At 37.4% G+C, this 25,233-nt stretch overlaps 1 protein-coding gene across 14 annotated transcripts; it reads right to left on the bottom strand.

The window, feature by feature from the left end:
* Positions 1-3,096: 3,096 nt before the first annotated feature.
* On the bottom strand, positions 3,097-24,836 carry Rox8 (TIA1 cytotoxic granule associated RNA binding protein Rox8). Of its 14 annotated transcripts, none has more exons than XM_073962491.1 (6): positions 24,536-24,836; positions 13,305-13,416; positions 11,423-12,975; positions 10,423-11,352; positions 4,534-4,627; positions 3,097-4,459 (listed from the first exon to the last, which is right to left on the bottom strand). In XM_073962491.1, exons 3-6 carry the CDS (start codon positions 11,648-11,650, stop codon positions 4,302-4,304), a joined length of 1,410 nt encoding a protein of 469 aa, XP_073818592.1. In that variant the 5' UTR covers positions 11,651-12,975; positions 13,305-13,416; positions 24,536-24,836; the 3' UTR covers positions 3,097-4,301. The 14 variants fall into 14 exon arrangements, with proteins under 14 accessions (XP_073818592.1, XP_073818598.1, XP_073818599.1 ...); XM_073962497.1 differs by having other exon boundaries at positions 11,423-12,193; positions 24,536-24,805; XM_073962498.1 differs by having other exon boundaries at positions 11,423-12,130; positions 24,536-24,805.
* Positions 24,837-25,233: the final 397 nt, after the last annotated feature.

Below are 25,233 nucleotides of genomic sequence, written 5' to 3'. Positions count from 1 at the left end.
CTACCAATATGGACTATTTTTTCTACTCCGTCTGGTACCTCTCACGCAAAATTTCGGATAAGTTCACATGAAAACCTGCTCTCGAATCACTTTGAGTTCACTACCTCCATTACGACGGTAAAAGTTTTTTCAGGGGTAAGTCCATATTTCTTGGGAAAACAGCTCGAAAGGTGTAAAAAAACTCTATGTTACCATATGTGGCGGTCGGAGAGCACGATAACTCTCGAACTGTTCAACCGATTTGGTCCAACATTTGGTCTTCGTCATACATATATCCAAGCTTAGTTTCACACAACTTCCGGTACTTCTCCCCAATATTTAAAAATGTCACGAAAATGCTAGGATGATATCACTTGAATGGGGCAACCAATTCGGTCCAAACTTTGGATCTCCTAATATTTTGTCAAAATTTAGTTTAGCACCTAAAATGGCCCATATCGGTCCTTCCTAAGGGTACCTCCCCCACAAAAGTTCAACATTTGTGTCTTAGTGCAGTGTTTTTATCAGATAATAAACTTTCTATTGAAAATTTGTTAGAGTCCTCATATAGCGATTCATGCAATGCAAATTTTTTAGTTTTTGTTCAAGAGATGACTTCAAACGAATTGTTTTAAAATTAAAAAAATATATACATACATACATATATATATTTTTTTAATTTTTCATGAGAAAATAATTGTCGGTGTCGTAAATGTTACGTGGTAACAAAAATGTCCCTACGACAACGACTACGCCAACAACCATAAAAACGTCTACGCCGAACACTTTGATTGTAAAAACTGTAGGGTCAGTTGTTCTTCTGAATTAACAAATTAACCACAATTTTCAGCCATTTTGGTGGATTAATGTGGGCACAACCTTCAAAATACCGAAATTCGGAAGATACCGTTCGATGGGGGCTATATGATGACTTGGACCTATACCTACAAATTTCTGGGGGAAAGTTTTATACGCCTAAAGAAGACTAAATACCAAATTTCAGCCATCTCGGTGTGATAATGAGGCTAAAACGTTCAAAATATCGGAAATCGGGATATATTGTATTATGGGGGCTATATCAACACGTGAACATATATAAACATTTTATATTAGAAATATTTCTTAGCCTCTGGAAACACAAAATACAAAGATACAACCGATTCTTTGGTCAAATGGGTCTAATACATTCAAAATATATTAAAATGACGCGTACTTTATAAGGGGCCTTATGTTGGGGCTATACCAAAACGTGGACCTATATAACCCAACTTTGGTAGGAATGTTTTCTGGCATCTGAAGACACAAAATACCAAATTACAACCAATTCTGTGGTCAAATGGGTCTAATAGATTCAAAATATATTAAAATGACGCGTACTTTATATGGGTGCTATACCAAAACGTGGACAACCAATTCGGTGGTAAAATGGGCCAAATGTCTTAAAAATTCCTTAAAACGACGACGCGTCACGCGTCATTTTGTATGGGGGCTATAGGAAAGCGTGGACCTACATAGCCCGCTTTCAATACCAAAAGTCCTACGTAAATATAACATATTTTCCCAAAATTTCATCAACCTACGTCAATCCGTTCTGACGCTAGAGTGACAGACGGACGGACATGGCTATATTGATGTAGAATTGCACGCTGATCAAGAATATATATACTTTGTGGGGTCTACAACGATTATTTCGAGTAGTTACAAACGTAGTGACAAACTTAATATACCCCCATCCTATGGTGGAGGGTATAAAAAGGATCTGCTAATAATTCTATTAATTTTTGTCACCAAAAGAATTCTTTAAAAATTAAAATTTTTGCGTTTTTGTACAAATACAGTACCGAGTACTCAAAGTTGGGATGACAACATTCGTTATCGAGTAAAATTAGAGAGTTATTGAGCATAAATTTGCGAGCAATTACTCGTAGCTAAATTGCCTATCGTAAACCAAGAATATGAAAGACTTCATAATGTTTTTTGCATAAATGTAAAAATTGTTTTGTTGTCGGTTTGTAGAAGAAAAATACAATTAGTTAAAAAAATCTCAGCATTTTTTTAACACCAAAACCTGGTAGTCTGGGCGAAGAAATACAGGAATAGTAAACTAAACACTTTTTCCACTCCATAGATGTCTGACATTGCACGTTGCTCTGACGTTTTCCTTCCTTTTGAAATGGGATGTCGTGGAGTAATATCTCAATACATCATGATTTCAATATGAAGATCACCTGTCGAAAATCGGAATCGTACAATATAAAGTGAAAAACAAGAGTTTTTTTTATAGATTAATAAATAAATACGTTTTCAGTTTATTTTCTTATTTATTGTTTGCTCTCTTTTTTTACATAAAACGCATTCATTTTTCGTTTTGTTTAGTTTTTCTATTTCAGTTTTTCCGTTTGTTTTCATTTGTTTTTAACGCTAAAAATGGCGTTCCTTAAATATAAAGATTGGTTGGTTTTATTCTTTATGGATTTAGTGAGAGTTTGCTTCGATTTGTTGTTTTGTTTGTCATCGTGTATTTCTCATCTTTTCTTTGTTTCTTTCTAACTTTTTTTATTTAATAAAATAAATTATCATCATTATTTCAACAATAAATTTAAATACGTTTGTATTATTTTCATTTTTTTTTTTTTTTTTGGATTTTTAAGAGATTATAATCCCAGTCATTTTTTTTCTTCGGCGTTTACCAACGACGTTTTGTTGGGGAGGGGAATTTGTTTTTTTTTTTTTTAAGTGGAGTTGTTTCTTAATGTTAGATTAAATTTTCTTTTCGTCTATGGGGGTTTTCCATTTTGTTTGTTTTGAATTCTTGGTGTTTTGGTTGCCTCACACAAATTGTTAAGTTTTTGTTTCTCGATACATAAATACGATTTTGTTTTGTTGTAGAAAAAATAATTTATGTTTTTTTGTTAATAATAAATTGTATTCATATTTTTTTGCTTTTCATAATCATTTTCCTTTTGCTAAGCAAAGAAGAAATGAGATGATAACGACAATTTGTTTTTGCTTTTACTTTCAAGGGGAGGGACAAAGGACGAAGTGATAGGATTTTTTTCTTGTTTTCTGTACTCTTCTCCTCAGTCATCATTTCTTTCAATCACTTGATGATTAAAGTTTTTCTTTTGTTTGTTGAGTTTCTTTGTTTTTAATAAAGTTATTTTCGAAAATTTGTTTTATATTTTTGTTTTGTTTTTTATTATTATAATTATTCTTGTTTTATTTTAAATATAATTTAATTAACAACGACCTAACTTCTATGGTTTTTTTATGTTTTGAGATTGTAAGCGAATATTACAAGATATACAACAACATTTCTACATTTGAATGATGGGAGTTTGTATGTGGTGTGAAGGTTGAATACGCGCTGTGGGGAGAGTTTGGATAGCAAAGTTGGTTCATTTTGTAATTGTTAAGCTTTCGACCAGTTTCATTTAGTAATGTAGTCGATTTGTCCCATTTTGTTTGGTTGTATTACTACTCTTCTCCCATTGGATGGTGGTTTTTGCATTTGCATCCTTTTTGACTGTGTGACTCCTTTGCGATCTATCTGATGTGGGTTATAGATGAAATGATGATGGGGGGTGACGGAGGTCGGGTGATTAAATATATGGTGTCTGTCTGTCAATGTATTGTCATGTATTATTCGCAAACAATCAAGGAATATAGCGAGAGATTGGTGTGTTAGTGATTTTGCATATTTCACGCACTCACTCACACATTTACATCGTAATCTATATATAAAAGTATATATATTGATTGTTGGCTTAGACTTGATCAATTTCCACTCATACACACACGCACATAAACTCGCATACCAATAAATCGATTGATTCAGGTGTCAAATTTCTATTGTGTATGGGGTGTACAGGTGTGTGTATGCATATGTGGCGGAAGGGGGTTTGGGGGGGAGAACAGTTTGCTTGTTTCTGTAGTTCAAATATGTTTGCAGGAGGAGCGTGTACTATTTATATGCGTGTGTGTGGTGTGGTAGCCAATTATTATTTCGTTCGTTTCGTTTGACTGCTACTAAACAATTTAAACTTCTCTCGCCTTTTTTTCTCTCGCTGTCTTGTTCGCTATATTATCCTTAATAATTAGTTTTTCATCACGTTAGTTCGTTAGCAGCAGCGGCAGCAGTTGCAACCCCCACAACTACACACACAAACATATGAAAATCAGACTCGACATATGTGTGTATGTGCAGCACTCCTTCCTCTATAAATATTTTTCGCGCGTTGTCTTCTTATTTTTTTGTTGTTTGGAACTTAACAAAGTTGATGCTGTTGTTGTTGTTTACAAAACATGCCAGTTAAAAAGCTTCATTGGGTTTGATATTGTGGCAAGGCAGCACTATACATCATTTGTGGCCCCAGTGAACCATTTGCCGCTGCTGTTGCTGCTGCCGCTGTCACCCCAGGGACCACTGTTCCGGGTACACCCCAAGCAACATTTGGCTGGACCATTCTATAACCGGTGGCTGTAGGTGAATGAAAGACACAACAACATTTTACACAAGCTGTCAATGTTAGGTTTAAAAACGTTTGTACTTACCCATACCTCCCGCCTGTTGCGTACTTGTGGCATAGGCGTAGGGATAATAGCCTTGTTGCATATATTGTGTCTGCATTTGCGCTGCCGGATAACCCTGGAAAAGGGACAAAAGGGATAACAATTAGATTGATTTAAACATAACTACTAATGAATTTTAATTTCATGAGGGAAATGCTTTCCCTGATAATGGATTGCTTTAATTACAAATAATTTGGAAAAAAGGACAACTGTTTCTTATTTCACTTGACTACAACAATTAAAAGCCCAAATTCTGTAATGTTAATACAAGCCACTGAAATATGGTTTTATAGCATCCATACATGACTTATAAAATTATTGATGCGACGCTGACTCTCGGAAGTGTTGACATCCTCTCTATATTATGAAGGGTCGTAGAAGATCCAAACACAATTGCATATTTCTTAATTTTAAAAATAATTTTTATTTATATAGCCTTTTACCATATCTTCTACAAGATTGAAGAATACTAACATACGTAACGACTGCAGTGAAGTCTGGAGGGATTGGAATACAGGCAAAGTAAACATATAAACATAAACAATCGAGCAACTTCTGTGCCGGTGCACAGTGCGAAATTTGGGAAGTTTAGTGGAACTTTAAGGGATTTTCAAAGTACATGAAATTAATTAAACTTTTATTGAAATCGTTAGCTAAGTACTCCACTGCAAATGGTCTATACTCAGTTTACCGATTTATTCCACGAAACGACATAAAAATGCACTTAAAGTTGCACTTTTGTTTAATAATTTTTTTTTTTGTAAGAAATGTATTTTTGATTCATTAAATACATGGAGTGGCGCGGACAAATGGTAAGTCAGTATGCCATGATTTATTTTTCTTCATATTTTACAAAACAATTATGATAGTTTACACTTCAAAAAATGCAAAAAACCCTTATTGTTTTCGTGCAATTTTAGTCGGAAAGAAGTGATTTTTTGAAGTTTTCAAAATTATAATTTTTTATTTTCCGTGGACATTTCAAAAGTGAATTACGTGCATTCACGTGTTAAGATATATATAATCTGAAAGATTGGATTCTCCTCTGTTCACAAAGCTATAAAACTGCTGCGGCATCGCGCGGTCTTTGGAGATATTCAAGATTTTCTAAAAAGACATCGGAAATTTCATTCAGTTGCATTTTCCAAAAGTGGAAGGTAAATGCGACAATGAACGCCATTGTTGACTGTGTTTTGAAGAAATGGACTCACTAATTCTAATAATGATAAATTCTGTAAAATTAAGAAACCTCTCGCAATTTTTCATAGTTTTGACCTCTAAATGTTGGTGATTTACATATAGTGCAACATTTTTAGATGCTGCGGTGCAAATACCAAAATACGTTAAAAATTGTAATGCAGTGCAGACCTGAACTTGATCTGAAAGGCATTATTAACAAAATTAATGGTACAGACATGCTGAATGGACCAATAAACATTATAGATACAAATGAAAACAAAAAAAATATTGACATTTTACTCCTTAATAGATGTGTAGGGTTGTGGGGCTTCACCCAGAAGTGGACCTATGTTGACAGCTTTTGTGTGAGGAGGTTTTTTTATTCGCTAACATCTTAAAATTTACATTTGCATCAAAATTGGCTGCAATTTTTGTCTTTAACCTTTAAAATACCCAATATGAGGGAACCCGGCATGTGGGGGCTATTCCAAAACGCGAACCTATATTGAAAATATTTTGTACATAAGTTTTCTATCCGCTGAAAACTCAATATACCAATTTGCATCAAAATCGATTGAAAAATGAATGTAAAACGTAAAAACGACAGCCACCGTTACATGAGCGCTACAGGAAACCGCGGGTCTATGTGGCCGAATTTGAGCCCCACACTGTCCACTAATATAATAAACATTTGTGCAAAATTTTAGGAATCTGCACCTTTTCCTTTAAAAGTTATTAGTAAAGTTCCGCTAAAGTGCTCATATTTCGCAGTGTGCGGTGTTCTAGACTGTGTGCTTTTTATCCCGATTCCAACTATGTATTGCTTTTGTTGCGGAATTGTATACTTCCCGAGATATGAGCCTCCAAATTTGCTCAAAGGACCTAGTCTAAAATGTTAGCAAACCACCGCAGAAAATTATTAAAAAATTACCACATATACTTCCCGAGATATAGGCCTCCAAAAAAATTAAATTTGAAAGAAAATGTTGTTCCCGTTCCCGAGATTTGCACCTGTCCATAGGAGAAAGTCTTAAATCCCGGCCGAGGGCCTGCTATTTAGGGAAAAATATTTAATTTAAAAGAAAATTTTGTTGCCATTCCCGAGATTTGCACCTGTCCATAGGAGAAAGTCATAAATCCCGTCCGAAGGCCGTCTATTTAGAGAAAAATATCTAATTTAAAAAAAAAAAATAGTTTAGAGCCTTTGTGGATCTTTTGAGGCTCATATCTCGGGAAGTATACATATCCACAACAAAAGCAATACATCATTGGATTCGGTGTAAAGAGCACTATCTGTGGTAATTCTTTCATAGTTTTCTGCTGTGGTTTGCCAAAATTTTAGACTAGGGCCATTGTGGAACTTTGGAGGCCCATATCTCGGGAGGTATACATTTCCGCAACAAAAGCAATACATGGTTGGAATCGGGATAAAAAGCACTATCTGTGGTAATTTTTTCATAATTTTCTGCGTTGGGTCGGTAAAGGAAAGGAGTTCCAAAAATTGATTTAATTTAATTTATTTCAAGACTGGTAACCAAGCCAAAAAGGCCGTATATGTTACAAAAACAAACTTAACACAAACTACACTCAAATCTTATATTAGAACTTAAATCTAATAAATACATAATAATGAAAAAATATTTTCTTAAAAAAAGACACACGAAAATGTGAGCTGTCAAAGTCAAAATTTCGATTTTGACGAAAAATCTGTCTCGCTTGAAGATAAGATTTGTATGTATATAGTAAGCTCACCAAACCATATGAAGATCGGTCAATTCCTTTTCGAGCTATCGTTGACACCGACAGCAAATGACATTTTGAGAAACACGAGTTTAAAGTTTCCATGCTACATGCAAATTACAAAAAATTCTTCCCTTTAATGCTCATATCTTAGACAATTTTGCTCCGATCAAGTTGAATTTGCGGTATACTCCATACTACCTCCTGTACTTCAAAATAAGTCAATAATTTTTTTTTTCGATTTTTTGAAAGTGACTAGTAGAGGTAACCCCTTAAGTGGCTATGGGCGGCACATCCTAAACTCAATAACTACATTTAAACCTTTTTCTTTCATAGCACTTGCTTCACTTATTTATCTGATGCTCCCTATTTTCCCGTCCACCTATTCTTTCCCGTCCTATATTCTTTGTCAGTTTTCAGGATGGCACAATAGTCTCCGAATGATGTGGCTGCCTACAAGCAACGGCAACCTAAACGTAAGCATTCCCACAGGTATCACCCAGCTCTGAACCAGTAAGGAAAGGATCAAAGTGGGGCGGGGCCGACTATATGATACCCTACACCACTGTGAATATGTAAAATATAAATCGGAGCTATATCCAGATCTAAACCGATTTTGATATAATTTGGCACATTTATTTCCAGACCGAATTCAGTCACACATTCCAAATATCATTGAAATCGGACTTATATAGCGTGTTTGGAGCAGCAAATACGCGAAAACGGCCGAAAATATATATGGGTGCTATATCCAAATCTGAGCCGATTTCGATATAATTTTGCACATTTATTTCTAGACTGAATTCAGTCACACATTCCAAATTTCATCGAAATTGGAAATATATAGCGTGTTTGATACAGAGAATACGTGAAATCGGCCGAAAATATATATGGGAGCTATATTCAAATCTGAACCGATTTCTATATAATTTGACACACTTATTTCTAGACCAAATTGAGTCAAACATTCCAAATTTCATTAAAATCGGACATATATAGCGTGATTGGTGCAGCACATACGTGAAATCGGGCGAACATATATATGGGAGCTATATCCAAATCTGAACCGATTTCGATATAATTTGGCACATTTATTTTTAGACCAAATGCAGTCACACATTCCAAAATCGAAATCGGCCGAAAATATATATGGGAGATATATCCAAATATGAACCGATTTTCACCAAAAGCAATAGCGTTCTTCCTATGGCTAAATAAAAATAGGTAAAAAAACTTTTTATGTTAAACGGTTTTATGTTAAACATACATTGCAATGTTTAAGATAAATTTACTAAAAACCAAAAAATAATAAAATAGATACAGTCGTGGGAATTATAAACATATGCATAGACTAGACTAAAATAAAACCGTGGGGCACATTCTAGCCCTAATTATCACACGTCCATCGTTGTCGGTTGAACAACTGCCTAATTATAGTGTATCATTACAAAACAAACATTTTAATCAACGATTGTAGACAATTGACGTGCCCCACGGTTTTATTTTAGTCTAGTCTATGCATATGTTTATAATTCCCACGACTGTATCTATTTTATTATTTTTTGGTTTTTAGTAAATTTATCTTAAACATTGCAATGTATGTTTAACATAAAACCGTTTAACATAAAAAGTTTTTTTACCTATTTTTATTTTCTAGTTTTTAGTTTTTATTTCGCATTCTTTTAGAGTGGATACTTTTCACTGTGAGATAAAAATCGGTGAGGTTTACAATTTTTACTTTTGGAGTGGATATTTTCACTGTGAGATAAAAATCGATGATATTAACAATTTTTAATTTATTATCTAAATTCATCAGAATTTCGTTAATTTTATTTTATAATATTTAGGTCAAGACATATAAAAATAATGCAAAGAAAAAAGAATGAAGTCGGCATTATTAATTATCTCTTCGCAATAGCAGTTTTAATAAAAGAAATTGATGTGGATACTTTTAATGTGATTCGCTGTAAGTTATTCGCCATTTTGTAGGGGCCGCCATCTTGGATTTTAATTTTATATAGTACATTGTATTCTACTGGTTGAGCACTTTCATTTGATACCCATATTGATGGAATTGATAAAACCTACGTTATCCGCCATTTTGTAGCGGCCGCCATCTTGAATTTATAGTGATAATGAATAAACATAATTGTATTGCCCCCAAAGTCCAAAGTGTATACAAAATTTCAGGTTAATCGGTTGACAGGAAGAGGGTGAAATTTGATGTACTAAATTTGACCCAAGAATAAAACAAACAGGCTGAGTTAAATAAAACCGTTTAAAAAGTTGTAGTCCCCAATTTTCAGCTGAATCGGACAAAAAATGCGACCTGTACGTTGCGAACAAAAATACATGGACAGACGGACAGACAGACAGACGGACGGACATGCATAAATCGACTCGGAAAGTGATTATATGTATATCCCCAAAAGGAACTATGGGTCTATTTCGTTTCCTTTTGTATGTTACATACAAATGCACAAAGACATAATACCCCTTACCACTGTGTGGTGTAGGGTATAATAACACTTGTTCACTCTACAGCTCTTTGATATGTTCTTTAACATTTCCACATTCCATTGACGTTTCCCCGTTGAGTGTCCAATGACTCACAGTTAAAAATATACATTTTCAGCGGCACCAAGAATTGGTATAAAATAATGTTGTGGGGTATTATCTCAATACATCATTGCCTGGCTTCAATAGTAAGATCAATCACCCATTTTCCAGACTTCGGGAACCATGATGGTTTTTTACACATATATATTAAGAATCCCAATTCCAAAGCCTGCGATCTCCCAACGTAGAAACATTTCCCTTCCCTCATTATCCTAAACTCTCCAAATGTTCTACAAATAGAATGTAATTTTATTTAAAATGTCATCCCAAAAATTCTCCACGGATTTACATATTAATGATCGAACTACATACATAAAACGTTTATATACTTACGGCTGGAGGATACCAATAGCCCATTTGTTGATATGCTGCCGCATATGGATATTGAACTGCGGCAGCTGCAGCCGCCAATTGTTGTTGTGTCATCATTTGTCCGGGTATCGCACCGCCAGCAGCTGCCGCTGCATTAGCTGCTGCTGCAGCAGCCGCAGCTTGTTGCTGTGTCGTTGGCATACCGGCTGGACCCATCATAGCTCCAGCAGCTACTGCGGCTGCTGCTGCTCCCGCTGATACAGCGGCCATATTATTCATATGATTATCATTAACTACAGCAGGATTAATACCACCATTTTCCTTCCCCCAGAAACATTTCACATTGCTACCATGCACCTCAGAGTTGTGGGTATGTTCGATAGCTCGGGCTGCAGATTCTTTCGTTAGAAATTTAATGAAGGCAAAGCCTTTGTCTTTGAATACGCGTACATCTTGTATCTGACCGAATTGCATGAAATGCTTGTGCATAAGATCATCGTTAATCACATTTGGCGGGAAACCACCGCAATATACTGTAGTGTTCATTGGACTGGATTGATTGTAGACTTCCTCGAATGTTTGTCGGGTATTCGATTTTAGGTTACCACCACCCCCACCGCCTGTATTCGCTTTACTATTCTCTCGGGGTGGAGCCAATTTACGTGTCGACCAATTGGTGCGTATCGAACGTGAACCTATCCACTGGCCATTCATTGCTTGTATTGCATTTTCGGCTTCAGCCTTCTTAACGAATGAGACGAATGCATAGCCTCTTGATTTCATAGTCTGTGGATCGCGTACAATGCGGCAGTTAGAGATCTCTCCGAAGGGAGCAAATGCTTCACGCAAGGTTTCAGTTTCGATTTCAGGACTTAGATCGCCCACAAAGATATGATGATGTGAACTAATATCTGTTTTGGGTTGATTACCGGGACTTGTGGCCCAATTAACCTGCAATCAGAAATAAAGGAAAGTCAGTGTAAGTTACTAAAGTTCATCGAGGAGCTAGGGTACTACTCACCTTGATTTCTTTTTCGAGAAAAAGACGCTTATTCATGGCTGTTAAGGCTGTTGTGGCTGCTTGGTATGTGGTATATTCAATGAATGCATAGGGATCATTACCGGGCTCTCGTATAATTTTACAGCTTTTCACTGTACCCATTCGACTAAACAGGGCAATTAACAAGTCCTCCGATACGCTTGTATCCAAATTCCCTACATACAACGTTTTCGGTTGTGATTCGTCCATTATGGCTAATGTGTTGTTTTTGTTTTGTTGTTGTCGATGTATTAGCGACTATTGGCCTCAATAAAGTGTTGGTTTTATGGATGGATGAATGGCTTAAATTTTGGATAATTATTGATGAGATTTGTTTTGACTAAACGCTATCTATTATCTTCTGTACACAACAACGTCGATGATGACGATATGTTAAACGACGCCGACGACGTTCGTTTCTTCTAATTATGCAGTTGCTGTTTGGCAAAGTAATTTACCGTTTCGTAGAGCTACTTATGCTAGGTGTTTTGTTGTTTCCTTTTTTATCCTAAAATGTTTGTTTTCTGATGTTACAACTTCTTTTGTTTTGTTTTGTTTTGTTGGTTGAATTCCCCTGAGCTTTTCTTTTTGTTGTATTGTTGTATTGATTTTATTATTTATATTTGTTGTGGTTGTTGGTTGTTTCCTAGAGGGAGAAGGACAGCAGCCTTTGTTTTCCTTGTTTAGGGGCTAATGGATAAAGTAGTTTGTTGTTAACAGGTGTTTTACGGGTTGGCTGATTTTCTATGATTGCTGATTCACAATAAAATATGAATTTGTTGTAAAAATTATATATCATATATAAGTATGTTTGTATATAGTATGTATAAATCAATAAATAATGATTTTTTGTTGATATTGCTCCTATTTTTTGTTTGTTATTAATTTGGGTTTTCTTGTTTACGGCGGAGGAGAAGATTAGAGAGCTGGACTCCACAGAATCTCAGTCTACAGAAAATATTCTCACCGCTTACGGATCCCTTGAAGACGGACGTTCGATGACCTTCCTCTGATTTTATATCCTTTTGTTGGGGTGCGCAAGAAATAAATAACTGTTATTGCTTACAGACACACATACACAAGCGACACACGACGAACATCTATCTTCAGTTACTAAATGAGTTATATACATGTATATATAAAAAAGAGAAAATTATGTGATACTGGTAGGTTTCTTCCTTTCGATTTCGATTGGACTTTCTTTGATTTCCTCTATGCGCTACTTTTGATGTTTGAATACTAGATGATCCTTGTTTACTTTGCAGTTTCAACGACGACAATAGGTTGCTGGCAGCAAACCAAACAAGTGATACAACCTCTTTTGTTGGCAAAATATAGTATTTTTGGTGTTGTAGTAAACTAATGTTGTCGCTAACGTTGCTACTGATGATGATCAATGCTATTACTACACATCTGGAGGGGTTTTCCTTTTCCTTGAGACTTTGGCTTTCTCCTTTTTTATTTGGTTGCACTGTTCGTATTTCACCACCACTTGTTGTTGTAGCAGTCGATCCCTCTACCTCTTGTTTAGATGCCTGTCAGAGTAGTAGATAGTTTTAGTTTTCTTTCAGCTTGTTTTAGATTTTTATTTTAGTTAAACTACAGCTCTATGGAGTGTTTGAAGTTTGCATAATTGTTTGCCTTAAATGGGAGGTCTTTTCAAATCAGCTATGGTATAGAGGTGATATCTTTATCTTGGAGAAAAAAAGGTTTTGGTAACTATTCTTGTTTTTTTTTCACATATATGGAATCAGTACTTCCTTACAAGAAATAATTTCTCGAAGTTGAAGTTAATCACTCGTTGCTTTTGGATGCTTTTGTGTTGCTGTTTTTTTTTTTTTTTGCTTTGATAAAAGTTACTTACAAAATAATTGGTTTAGTATTTCTTTAAATAGTAAATATATGATTTTTGTTGTTGTTTGCAAATATGTTCGCTATTTATGTGTCAGGCTCTTTTGGACTTTTATGGAGGTTTACTGAAAATATATCAAATAAGAAAGTATTTGTTAAAAACAACATGTTTTAATATTAAACGTGAGCGAAGAAAACAAGAATGGAGTTTGTTATAAAATAGTGGAACTTTAGAATTTAGCGATACATTTTGAAATTTTGTATTTGCCTGTCATAATTCATTTATTTCGATAATTTCTCTCATGTGTTAGATATGGGACATATTTTATCGTCGTTCGCAGAGTAATTTAAACTGAATAATGTTAAAAAATGGGAAATGTAATAATTAATTGCTAATTTGGTTTCGAACAACGAATAGAGAGCGAATTACTCTCAGTATGAACAAGGCATAAACAATCATTTTCTATAACAACAGAAGTTTGGTGGTAATTCGAACGAATTTGAATTCGAATCTTCTTAGAGAAACATGCAATCAATAGTGGAATTCTGCAACTGCTTTTGTGTTTTAACATTACAGAAAAATGTATGCTAAATTTCGCCAGTAATATGTTTGCCATTATCTTGATGAAACACAGCCTTAAATAAATCCATATTTACACCATATCCATCATCTGGTATAAAGTGGAACAAATAAATAGAGATGTACGTAGGTCAATGAAGTTTTGAAAACTTGTACCTACAAATTATATTACGTATAAGTAGTACCCTCATTTTGAGAAGCTTCCAATTCCAATCGACCGGATCCCGAGGCCGGATCCGGAGGTAGGCGCCAGCCCAACGACTGGCTTGACTTCCCCGGAACCAGTCACAGTACAAAAACCAGTAGTGCCGGCCTGTTCGAACCCTTTGCGGACCCCTAATGTGTCTGCGGTAGGGGAAGACACCCGGACCACACTGGCCCCACCGACACGGTCCTCGAAGTCGGAGAAGCAAATTGGGAATTCACGGGAGGAGTTGCCACATCAGCCCCCAGCTACTGTGACAACCCCGCCGGTGAATGCCACAAGACCTGCTGGGGAAAATATAGGCGGGAAATGTTCCAAGGCCGGTGATTTGCGGAAGCCTGTTAAACAGGCATCTGCGGTATCAGTGACGAGGAACAAATCAAGCCCCTCGGGGAACAACAAAATTGGCCCGAAAGGGAATATCGGCTCTGCTGGAGGTCGGGCGATTGATGGGACTGACGGCCCTTCAACCTCAAAGCTGGCTAGCGGTCAGAAGACTACTTCTTCACTACAACCAGGTATGAAGAGAGTGAGGTCTTCTGAGGATCCGCATCCAGATGCTAAGAGGCTGGGTGGTCGCCAGTCCGACAATCGACCGGCATCGTATGCTAAAATGGCCGCCCGACAGACGGTTAAGGGAGATCAACCAGGGAGGGCCTGTAAAGGCAGCCCGGGCCAAAAACTTCCTAAACCTGCTGGAGAGAAGCCATATGAGCCACACAGGCCTGCAAGAATGACGGCCCCAGATGACCTTCTGGTGGCAATCATTGATAGAACTGACCCTGAAGGTAGGATCAGTGACGATCACTGGTTGCTGGTAGAAGGTCTTCTGAGGAATGTCATTACTTCCGATGATGTGGATGAGAGGAAGACCGGCTTCGGCAGGGCATCCGTATACAAGGGTGTCAAAGTTATCAACTGCAAGGATGAGGAATCGCGTGATTTCCTCACCCAAACAGTAAATAGCTCTGGCGCTCTGTGGGACGGCTGCAGGCTGGCTGCGATTCCCATCGCCGAGATCCCATCAAGAGTAGCGGCTACAACATGGGTGCCACCTCCAGCTTCGGATGTGGCACAGGTGTTGAAGCTGATCCGGAAGCAAAACAGGCCCATCCAGACTGATAGCTGGAAATTGGTGAGATCCTATCCAGAAGGCGAAGGCACGGTGATGAAGTTCACCATGGACAGTTCAAGCGCAGAGTTCATCAAGAATTGTAAGGGAGAGCTGGACTTCGGGTTGGGTTGGCTTCGGTTCCGCTTCTCGCAGCCTCAGTAAGGAGTTCGGGCAGCAGGGCCTTCGCGTGGTGCAGATCAATCTGCATCACTGCAAGGCGGCGGCTGCAGAACTCCTTCTCTCCCTTACAAATTCGGTAATTGACATCGCTTTGGTCCAGGAACCCTATCTCTACAAAAATAGAGTTTCTGGACTAAACGATGGGCGGTACTCCCTGCTCTATTCGTCGAATGGGGAGAAGGTAAGATCTTGTATTATAGTGAAGAAAAGTTTAAATCCTATTCATCTCTATAATTACAGTGATGGCGACACGGCGGTAGTGAGGCTGGGAATAGGCTCCGGAAGGGCCTTGGTGCTAGCCTCGGTCTACATGCCGTACGAGGTACCTGACCCACCTAGTCGATTGGTGCGCAAGCTAGTGGATGAGATCTCGGGCAGTTGTAATTTCATAATGGGCTGCGATGCAAATGCCCATCACTTCCACTGGGGCAGCAGTGACACTAATACGAGAGGTGAGTCCATATTCGATTTTATTTTAATTAATAATCTACGAGTGTGTAATAGGGGAAATACGGCCACCTTCCAGAATAGGGTAAGGGAGGAGGTAATAGAACTCACCCTTACAAATATGGAGGATACTTCCATAACGGACTGGAGAGTATCGGAGGAATGTTCCTTTTCGGACCATAGGACGGTACACTTTCGAGTCCCGAGTGGAAGTAAACGGCAACAACCTCATAGGAATCCCAGGAGAACTAATTGGGAGAAATTCAACTCCATGGCCTCTTCAAGACTGTGTGAAATATCTGAACCTCACACAGAGAGGGAAGTGGACAGACGGGTTGAGGATCTCACAAATGTCCTCAGGGATTGCTATGAAAAGACATGTCCATTAACTTACCCAGGTAGGAGAACACAGCCCGCTTGGTGGAACAAAGATCTAGCTAACCTCAGGAAGGTTAGCAGGAGAGCATACAACAAAGCGAACAGGACCAAACTTAGTACGGATTGGGATCTGTATAAGAACAGTTTCAATAGGTACAAAAGTGAGGTCAAGAAAACTAAGAGAAACTCCTGGATTAACTTTAGTGAGTCGATAAAGGGAGTAAACGAGGCGGCAAGATTTCGTAAGGTAATCTCAAAGGACCCCAAACCTATTGGGAGCATCAAACGAAATGATGGCACGTGGACGAACTCTGCTCTAGAGACTCTTGATCTATTGGCAGAGACTCATTTCCCGGGATGCAAGGACGCTGTTTCGTATCCGAGCTCGGAAACGAACAGAACCTATACACCCGATGAGAGGTTCTTCGTCAATAGGTTGATAAGTGACTCAAGGATCTCTTGGGCGATCAGCACTTTTCAACCCTACAAATCTCCTGGCCCAGATGGTGTCATTCCGGCGATGCTTCAGAACGCACCACCGGTATTGACCACCATACTGAAGGTTATTTTTAGGGCTTGTCTATTGCTGTCGCACGTACCGGCACTGTGGAAAGAGGTAACAGTGACTTATATCCCCAAGGCTGGGAAGCCAAGCCACGCGTTGCCGAAGGACTACAGACCGATAAGTCTTTCCTCCTTTCTATTAAAAACCTTAGAAAGGCTGCTCGACTTGGAGATCAGATCGTACATAAATTGTGACCTTATAAGCAGCTCTCAGCATGCTTATATGAAAGGGAAATCGACAGAAACAGCGCTACATGAGGTAGTGAGTTATATAGAGAAGAACATGGATAACTTGGATCACACATTGGCCGCTTTTCTAGACATAGAGGGAGCGTTCAATAATGTGAAGCTTGAATCCATTCATTCTTCTCTAGAGCTTCTGAGTGTCCCCTCTATCTTGATCAACTGGATTGACAGAATGCTGGAAAGCAGACTGATCAATTCCAGTATTGGAGAGAGTTCCGTAAGGAAGTCAGTCACTAGGGGCACCCCACAAGGTGGAGTCTTATCTCCACTGCTGTGGCTTCTAGTGGTGAATGGGATACTCAAGGAGTTTGATAGACTAGGGACCAAAGTTGTAGCATACGCTGACGACGTTGTCCTTCTAATCAGTGGACAATTCTTGTCGACGCTGTCGGAACTGATGCAGGGTGCGCTGGTTAAGCTCTCTCGCTGGGCTCACCACAATGGTCTTGGGGTGAACCCTGCGAAGACTGAGCTGGTACTATCCACCAGAAAAAGAAATATTGCCGAATTTGTGCCGCCAACGCTGGATGGAGTGCGATTGGATCTCTCTACGGAGGCGAAATACCTGGGAGTGATCCTGGACCATCGGCTAAGATGGAATAGGAACACGGAGGAGCGCACCAAGAGGGGTTTAATCGCGCTTTATTCCTGCAAGAACTCCATAGGCAAGAGCTGGGGCCTCAGACCACATGTAATACATTGGCTGTATAGGACAGTGGTCAGTCCCATTCTGACCTATGGTTGTCTCGTTTGGTGGCATGCCCTAGGCAATAATTCCAATCTGTCCAAATTAGCTACTGTGCAAAGAGCTGCGTCAGTACTCGTTACTGGAGCAGCAAGAAGCACCCCTCAGGCCGCATTGAATGCCATACTGAACGTCCAACCTTTGGACATACTTGTACAGTATCGAGCTTCACGATCTGCATTGAGGCTTAAAGAGCGTGGTTCACATCTTGGACATGCTAGTGTTCTACAGCGGATTTGTAGCCAGATTGGACTAAGAGCCAGGGGAGATGAGACTGACTACATCTCATCAAGCCTGGACTTTGACACAGCTGACGTATTAATCCCCGACAGGAGTGAGTGGACACGAGGCAGACCACTTCCCGACAGCCTGTCGATCTTCACCGATGGGTCGAAGATGGAGGAAGGCACGGGATCTGGTGTGTTCTGTGAAGAATTAGACATCAGGAACTCATATAAGCTTAATGACAACTGTAGTGTTTTTCAGGCAGAAGTTTTTGTGGTTTTGAAAGCCTTGGAATTAATAGTGGGAATGGCGGACCTTATAGATAAGGCAGTCACTGTTTACGTGGACAGTCAGGCTGCCCTAAAAGCGTTAGGGTCATACAGTATTAAATCCAGGATTGTTCAAAGATGCAGGTCTCTCTTAAAAACATGTAACATAGTTGTTAGGTTTTGTTGGGTTCCAGGGCATTGCAATGTTGAGGGAAACGAGATAGTTGATGAACTGGCTAGAAGAGGATCCCAATCCTCGGACCTCGCGGTAGAGGATAGTGTCAAGCCACCTCTCTGCTTCTTCCTCGACAAACTCAGTAAGCTCTACGCAGAGGAAACCGTTAAAGTTTGGCAGGATGTGCCTGGTTGTAAGGTATCTAAGTCAATCTGGCCGGTTATCTCACAGCGTAGAACTTCGTCCCTCCTCTCGCTGTGCAAATCAGAAATCAGAACCGCTGTGGGGGTAATAACCGGTCACTGCGGAATAAGATCTATGACTTGCAAGTGGGATGGCAATAACATTGAGTACTGTAGGTTATGTGAGGATGAGGAGGAAACGGAGACAATCGAGCACCATCTATGTAGATGTCCTAGACTGATGGTCAAAAGACATAGACTATTTGGTGAACATGTGATTGAATCTCTTTCCTACTTCGCCTCTATTGACCCCACAGTATTGGTGGTTTACTGCAAGAGCCTTAAGATGCTCTGGGGCAGGCCAACACAGACCTAAAACCATTAGTAATTAAATCGTAGTTAGCTACTAAACCATCTTCCCTCTTTAAATAACCTGACTTCTCCAATACAGTCACTAATCATTCTAATTATTCTTACTCTTCTCTCTTGTCATACCAACTTCCGCTTCCCTTCCTGTCCAACCTTTCCAACCTAATCACTTTCCTCCCACACAGCACATCACATCAACAGACATATATCATCATCCACAGGCACACAGCACCACACAGCTCTATCCACAACAGGCACCACATCACTTGTCCTCCACATCACCAATACCTTCACATACACTATCATCATCTAAATAGCCACGTATCATCATCTACAGATATATAACATATCTCCTTGTCATCACCTGAATGCACAAAATCACCATATAGCCATCAGTTACACATCATCACCATCTAGAAGCACAGCACATCAACAGACTTATATCATCACCCACAGTCACACAGCACCACATAGCTCTATCCACAACAGGCACCACATCACTTGTCTTCCACACCACCATTATCTTCACATCAGTTACATATCATCACCATCTACAACTCAACCAACATCAACACACATAGCCATATCCAGCATCTACAATCAAATAGCCCAAAGCACACATCAATACAACATCTTTCACCTCTACAACACACATAATTTAATAGTTTGGATGATCACAATGGACCTCAAGGTCTCCGAGTGGAGTAGCTGCCAACATGGCAGCTGCGCATCCTGAACCTAACCTAACATAAACCTATTACGTAAGACAATGATGCAATAACAAAGTCCTGTCCTGTAAGCCCAGCTGATGTCTTCTTTTGCTGTCAAAATACATTTTTGTTTTAAAAAATAATCAAATGTATTTCAGTTCAACCAAATTATACTTCCACGACTTCTTTATTTGAACTGTGCCAATAATATTACGTAGTTTTATTCTTTTTTGTGCATTTCTGGTTACAAAAAGAGAAGACAAAGGCCTGAATTTGCTTTCTGAGTAACCTTCTTTGCGTAAAAGGAAATATGTACTCATCGATTTATCCATACACTAAATGAACTAAATACTCAATTTAATAGCAAGTTTTATAAGATCTACATTGGGTAAATCTTTGTCAGACATGGATAAGACAAAATCTGTTCCATAAAAGCATCGCAAAGATAGGGTAAGTTCACCTAATGTCGGCATGTACCAGTAGTCGGCACCTTTTGAATTTGAACTCAAATAACTAAAAATTAAGAAAACAAAATAATAAGAAAACAAAATAATTAAGAAAATAAAATAATCTCAAAAATTCTTCAACAATATTGTCAGCTAACTTTATATAAAATTTCATTGAGCTAGGACCAATTATTATATCGACATTTAAGTTTTTGTCAGTGAGTGTTTTTCACCACAACCGAAAATGCATGTTTCTTAAGAAAAAAAATGTGGAGATGTTAACCTTATAAGCTCTGTAATTATTTTAAAATGAAGAAATTTTCCACAACATTTTTGTTATATAGGTAGAGAACAGTAAAAAGATCGCTTCAGAAAAAGACATCTTTAAAAGATATTTATAATTGTGCAATTTTTGCTGATGCCGACTTTAGGGACAAAAAAATATAAAATTTGCCTGAAGTCGGCATGGGGTTATAAACATTGATTTTTATCGATTACTTTTAGCTAAAAATTATAAAAAATACTAAAGAAATACCTTAAAGGCTAATTAATAAAAAAATAGTTTCAATTTGAAAGGAACTTTAGCGATTTTAAGCAATATTAGCCATGATTTGAAGTACGTACGTTGTGGGGTGCCGACAACTGGGTAATAGATGCCGACTACTGGTACGAACTAATTTATTTAAACAATATGTTTAAATTCCCTTACTTTTTAAGTAAAATCAATAGAAATGTATACAAATACACTAGAAATGTATAAATAACTAATGCTTAAGCTATAGTTCTTTCAAATATTTAAGAAAAAATGTAAAGTATGCATTTTTTCTTTATTTAAATATAACATGCCGACTACTGGATCATATCATGCCGACTATTGGGGAATGGTGCCGACTACTGGTGAAAAAGCAGTATTTCACTAAAATTGTATTTTTTGCATGTTGAATAGAAATAATCAAAAAAAATTGTTTATATAATCTAAAACTACACAAAATAACGAATCATAACAACTTAAATTTAATTTGATTGGATATTTAGACTCGGAATGACATACGGCTGAAGATACGAGAATCCTTAAAGTGCCGACTACTGGTACACTTACCCTATCTAATGCTAATTGCATTACAGCACTGGATTTCTTTTTATTTGATTAGATATTTGGCTATAATTTTAATAAATTTTCGAGTTGAAAAAATCTTTGTTTCAGTAGAGATATTATTTCGATTTACTGCCCTTTGCCTGAAATATGGGTGGCGATTGATACTTTTTTGGTGAAAAAATTACAATCAAAATGCCTGAAACACTTGACGGTATTTTTTGTCGAAAGAGTAGACTGAATGATGGTGGTCAGCAGGAAATGTTGGACGAAGTTGTCAAAAACATGAAGGTAAATAAGTCAGTTTTAAGAAATAATTGTTACAGTACATGACTCAACAAACGCGATAAATAAAGAGGGACTTTGAAAGTTTCTTAGAACCAATACATCTTTAATAGTGTAAAGTTTATCTTAACGAAACTAGATATCGAAACGTGCAGAAGATACCTTGGAAGGAGCAAGTCGAATTTAAGTAAATCTAGGTCACTGGGATAAAGTTGTCTTTAGTAAATTTTTCTCTAGGTAGACGCAATTTTGGAACCTTTATGTTATATATACTTGTAATCAGGATGCCGAGACCTACATGTGACTAAAATTTCATCCCGACACGAGCTTATCGTGTAAAATCAACTTAAACGTTATTTTCCTTTAAGTGGGATACATCGACAATAATTTATGTGTATGTTGATACTAGTAATAGATCCGCTCGGCATAAACATGACGTCTAAGATTGTAGTTGTTTCAATGTCCTACTGGAGGTTTTGGGAGATGCAACGAAGAATAGAAAGGATTAATATACAAATAGCCACATGTTACTAGCTGAAGAAATTTACATGTAGGCCAATATTCAGATGGTGGAAAATTAAAAAATAAAGATTCTAGTGTATATCATGAATACTAAAGGAGGAATTATTCAGATTTACGAGCAACCTGTAATTTTTTTGTACTTTCAAGATCCATATCTCGGGAGGTATGGACTTCCCTGAGATAAAAATATATATATTTTTTGTTCAGGACAATAATCCCTATCTGTGGTAAAAAAAATCAAAGTAAACGCAGTTCCGCCCCTAAACCCTACTTAACCCGAAAATGTTCTTATAAATATTAATATTTCCCCAATAGCTGGGCTTCGACCGGGGATTTAACGCTTCTCCTATTTGTATGTGCTCTTCGGCCAGGGACTTAAGACTTTCTCTTATTTACATGTGCAGATGTCGGTAAGCGAACTAAATTTGCTTATAAGTTTGTCCCAATAGCCGGCCTTCTGGCGGGGATTTAAGACTTCAATACCTATATGGAGAATATGCAACATAGATAAAATATTTATTGATGTATTAAGGACAATGAACCTACCCGAGACAAAAATTTCAGATGAAGATCGCACGCAAACCCGATTTAAACGCATTTTACACTTGCATTTCAAACATGTGCTTTGGAAGTTTACGTCATTTATTTGGATGATATTGTATTGAATTGATGCATGTTTTGTAAAACATGTTAAATGTAAAATGCGTTTTATACCCTTAAAAATATGTTCTCGTTGCTCATGACATTTTTTTCCCAAAGTCGACCTTTTAAGGGAATCTTTGAAGTTTTGGTTTTCATTCATTTGCATCCACTGGGGTTTATATGCATGCAAGCACATGCACGTTGCATCTTCTTTTAAGAAACAAAGAAAGCTAAAGCTAGAACTTTACACGTAGATGCAATTGGTAAGAAATGTTTTGATGCAGGTACATATATATCTAAGATGTTAACCTTTTATATCCATAACTAGCATCATATCAATTATTAATATAAACAATCAACAAATATTGATATAAGATGCCAAAGAGATAATTGTACTTTTGAGTAGTATCTTTCTTTCTTTGTTAAACACTAGACCGAAAAACTATGCCAACTACATCAACAAAATAATAATCGAGCTCAAACCCTCTCATCATGCACATCGTCATCAGCCATTATATCAAGGCCATACTTTTTCCCAATGCGATATATAAGGTCATGAACTTGGAACAATGAAAGAAAAAAGCAAAAGTGATACGTACAGAATTTATAACTTCGGAAACTAACAACGCTTGCTGCTAAAAAAAAGGGGTCAGTCAGCTAAAACGCTGTCTTACAAATCCGCACACATTCACACACTCCACCACACACATGCACACCAAATATGCAAGCATTCATCATCTCTCGCTGGAGGAGTAATTAAAACATTATTTTGTCATTTGGTCTGCTAGTTGGTGTTATGGAAATTATATTACCGTCCAGAGTATCGCAGGCAGATTAATATTTACGATTTTTGTTGTTGTTCAGTTCCAATTTTCCCTTGTCTTTTTTCTATAGTTGGCGCTTCACACAAACAGGCACACACACAGACGTACTACACAGCATTGTAAATGACACAAGCAAATAAAGGAAATGTTTAAACGCGCCTCTGGAAAACGTCGTCCTCTGTTCAGTAGTTCATTTTCTTTGCTTGATTCTTCGTTGGTTGGTTTTGTATGGTTTTTTCTGTGTGATACTACTTTTACTTACATAAATATTGCTTCTAAAAATGTCAAACAGCACGTCCATTGCATATTCCGAAATGAAATTTATACAAAAAAATATATTTTGCAGTTCAAAACTATTCTTAAAAGCGAAAATATAAAACACACAAGAACAAAAATTCACTTCACAAATGACTGTCGTCGTCTCTGCTGGCTCCGTTTGACAAAAAAAACTCTTGAAAGACAACGACAACGATGAAGATGGCTGGTAGAAGAGTTGCAAAAATAATGAGAAACCGGTACACTATATTTGCACTCTTCTGACACATGACAAATTGATTGGAAACTACGAAACATGTGGAAAGAAGAAACTAAGAATCAAAGTAAAGGGAAAATGCAAAAAACCGGCCATTGCAGGGTTGCATTTAATGCAAATTTTCATTTTTCGTATTGGCAGAAGACATTTGGAATGTCTGCCAAAGATGAAAGAAACCTAAACTTGAACAAAGGAAAATCTGAAAATTTTGTCGCTCGATTAGCATTTACTGCTTTGTTCACAATTGACACTGTTATTATTAAATTCAGCACAAGGTATTTTCCAGAATTTAACAATTATACTGGAGTTTGGCAACCCTTGCCATTACAACAAACAAAGTGTCTTCCCCAATAAACCCATTCATAATTTTCTCCAACACTTTTGTATTTTCACTTTTTTTCAGAAATCATTTGCAATTTTCAATTCAAACTGATATAAATCTTATTGCAGTTTTCCTTACATTATAGTCAATATTCACCAGTTGTAATTCTTTTGGTTTTGCTAAACTTACGACACGTCTGGAGAGCGGAACAAAAGGGTTTCTGACGAGAAAAAAATTACATCGAAACAAAATTTTGTTCGATGGCGAACTGACGTGGCTAAGCACGCCGTTTCTTTAAATAATTACACAAATATTAACAAATTCTTTGGCGTTCACAGCCAGCAACGATTATCACAAGTTCTTGTTCAACTTTTTCTCAGATTTTTTTCTCAAAAGCAATTGTTTAAAATCGCGTCGCTTTTTTGCTTTTACTAGGGATACGTAAGGCGATTTTTAATTAATCGACTAGTAGCAGTGAATAGGGATACTCAGGTCTCGATTAATAGATTTGTCGACTTTTTCAAACATCGAAACGACTATTGGATAAAGAGAAAAGCGAAAAGTCGAATATCGATTTTCCTACGCATGATTTTAATTTAATTTATTTCAATTCTCTTATGCCCAGTCTTTCGACCTTAATGCTAAGTTTACATTTACGAGATCCACTCGATTTCAACTGTCAATTCCATAGCTCAAACGTCAAATGAAATTTCATCTGGATTTCATTTGACGTTTAACCTATGAATTTGACAGTTGAAATCGAGTGGATTTCATAAATGTAAACTTAGCATATGGCTGTACACTACAATATAACGCCATTATAATTTAAAATTAAGTAATTTAGGGAGGGATAACAATACTACTCCAAAACTCAATTACTTGGTCTG

Source organism: Musca autumnalis, unplaced genomic scaffold (genome assembly GCF_047663935.1).
Source record: "Musca autumnalis isolate F117 unplaced genomic scaffold, ASM4766393v1 scaffold_1, whole genome shotgun sequence".
In the NCBI taxonomy this organism is placed as follows: Eukaryota; Metazoa; Arthropoda; class Insecta; order Diptera; family Muscidae; genus Musca; species Musca autumnalis.
Note: the sequence above shows the minus strand (reverse complement) of the source record. Positions and strands in the feature narration are given on the sequence as shown.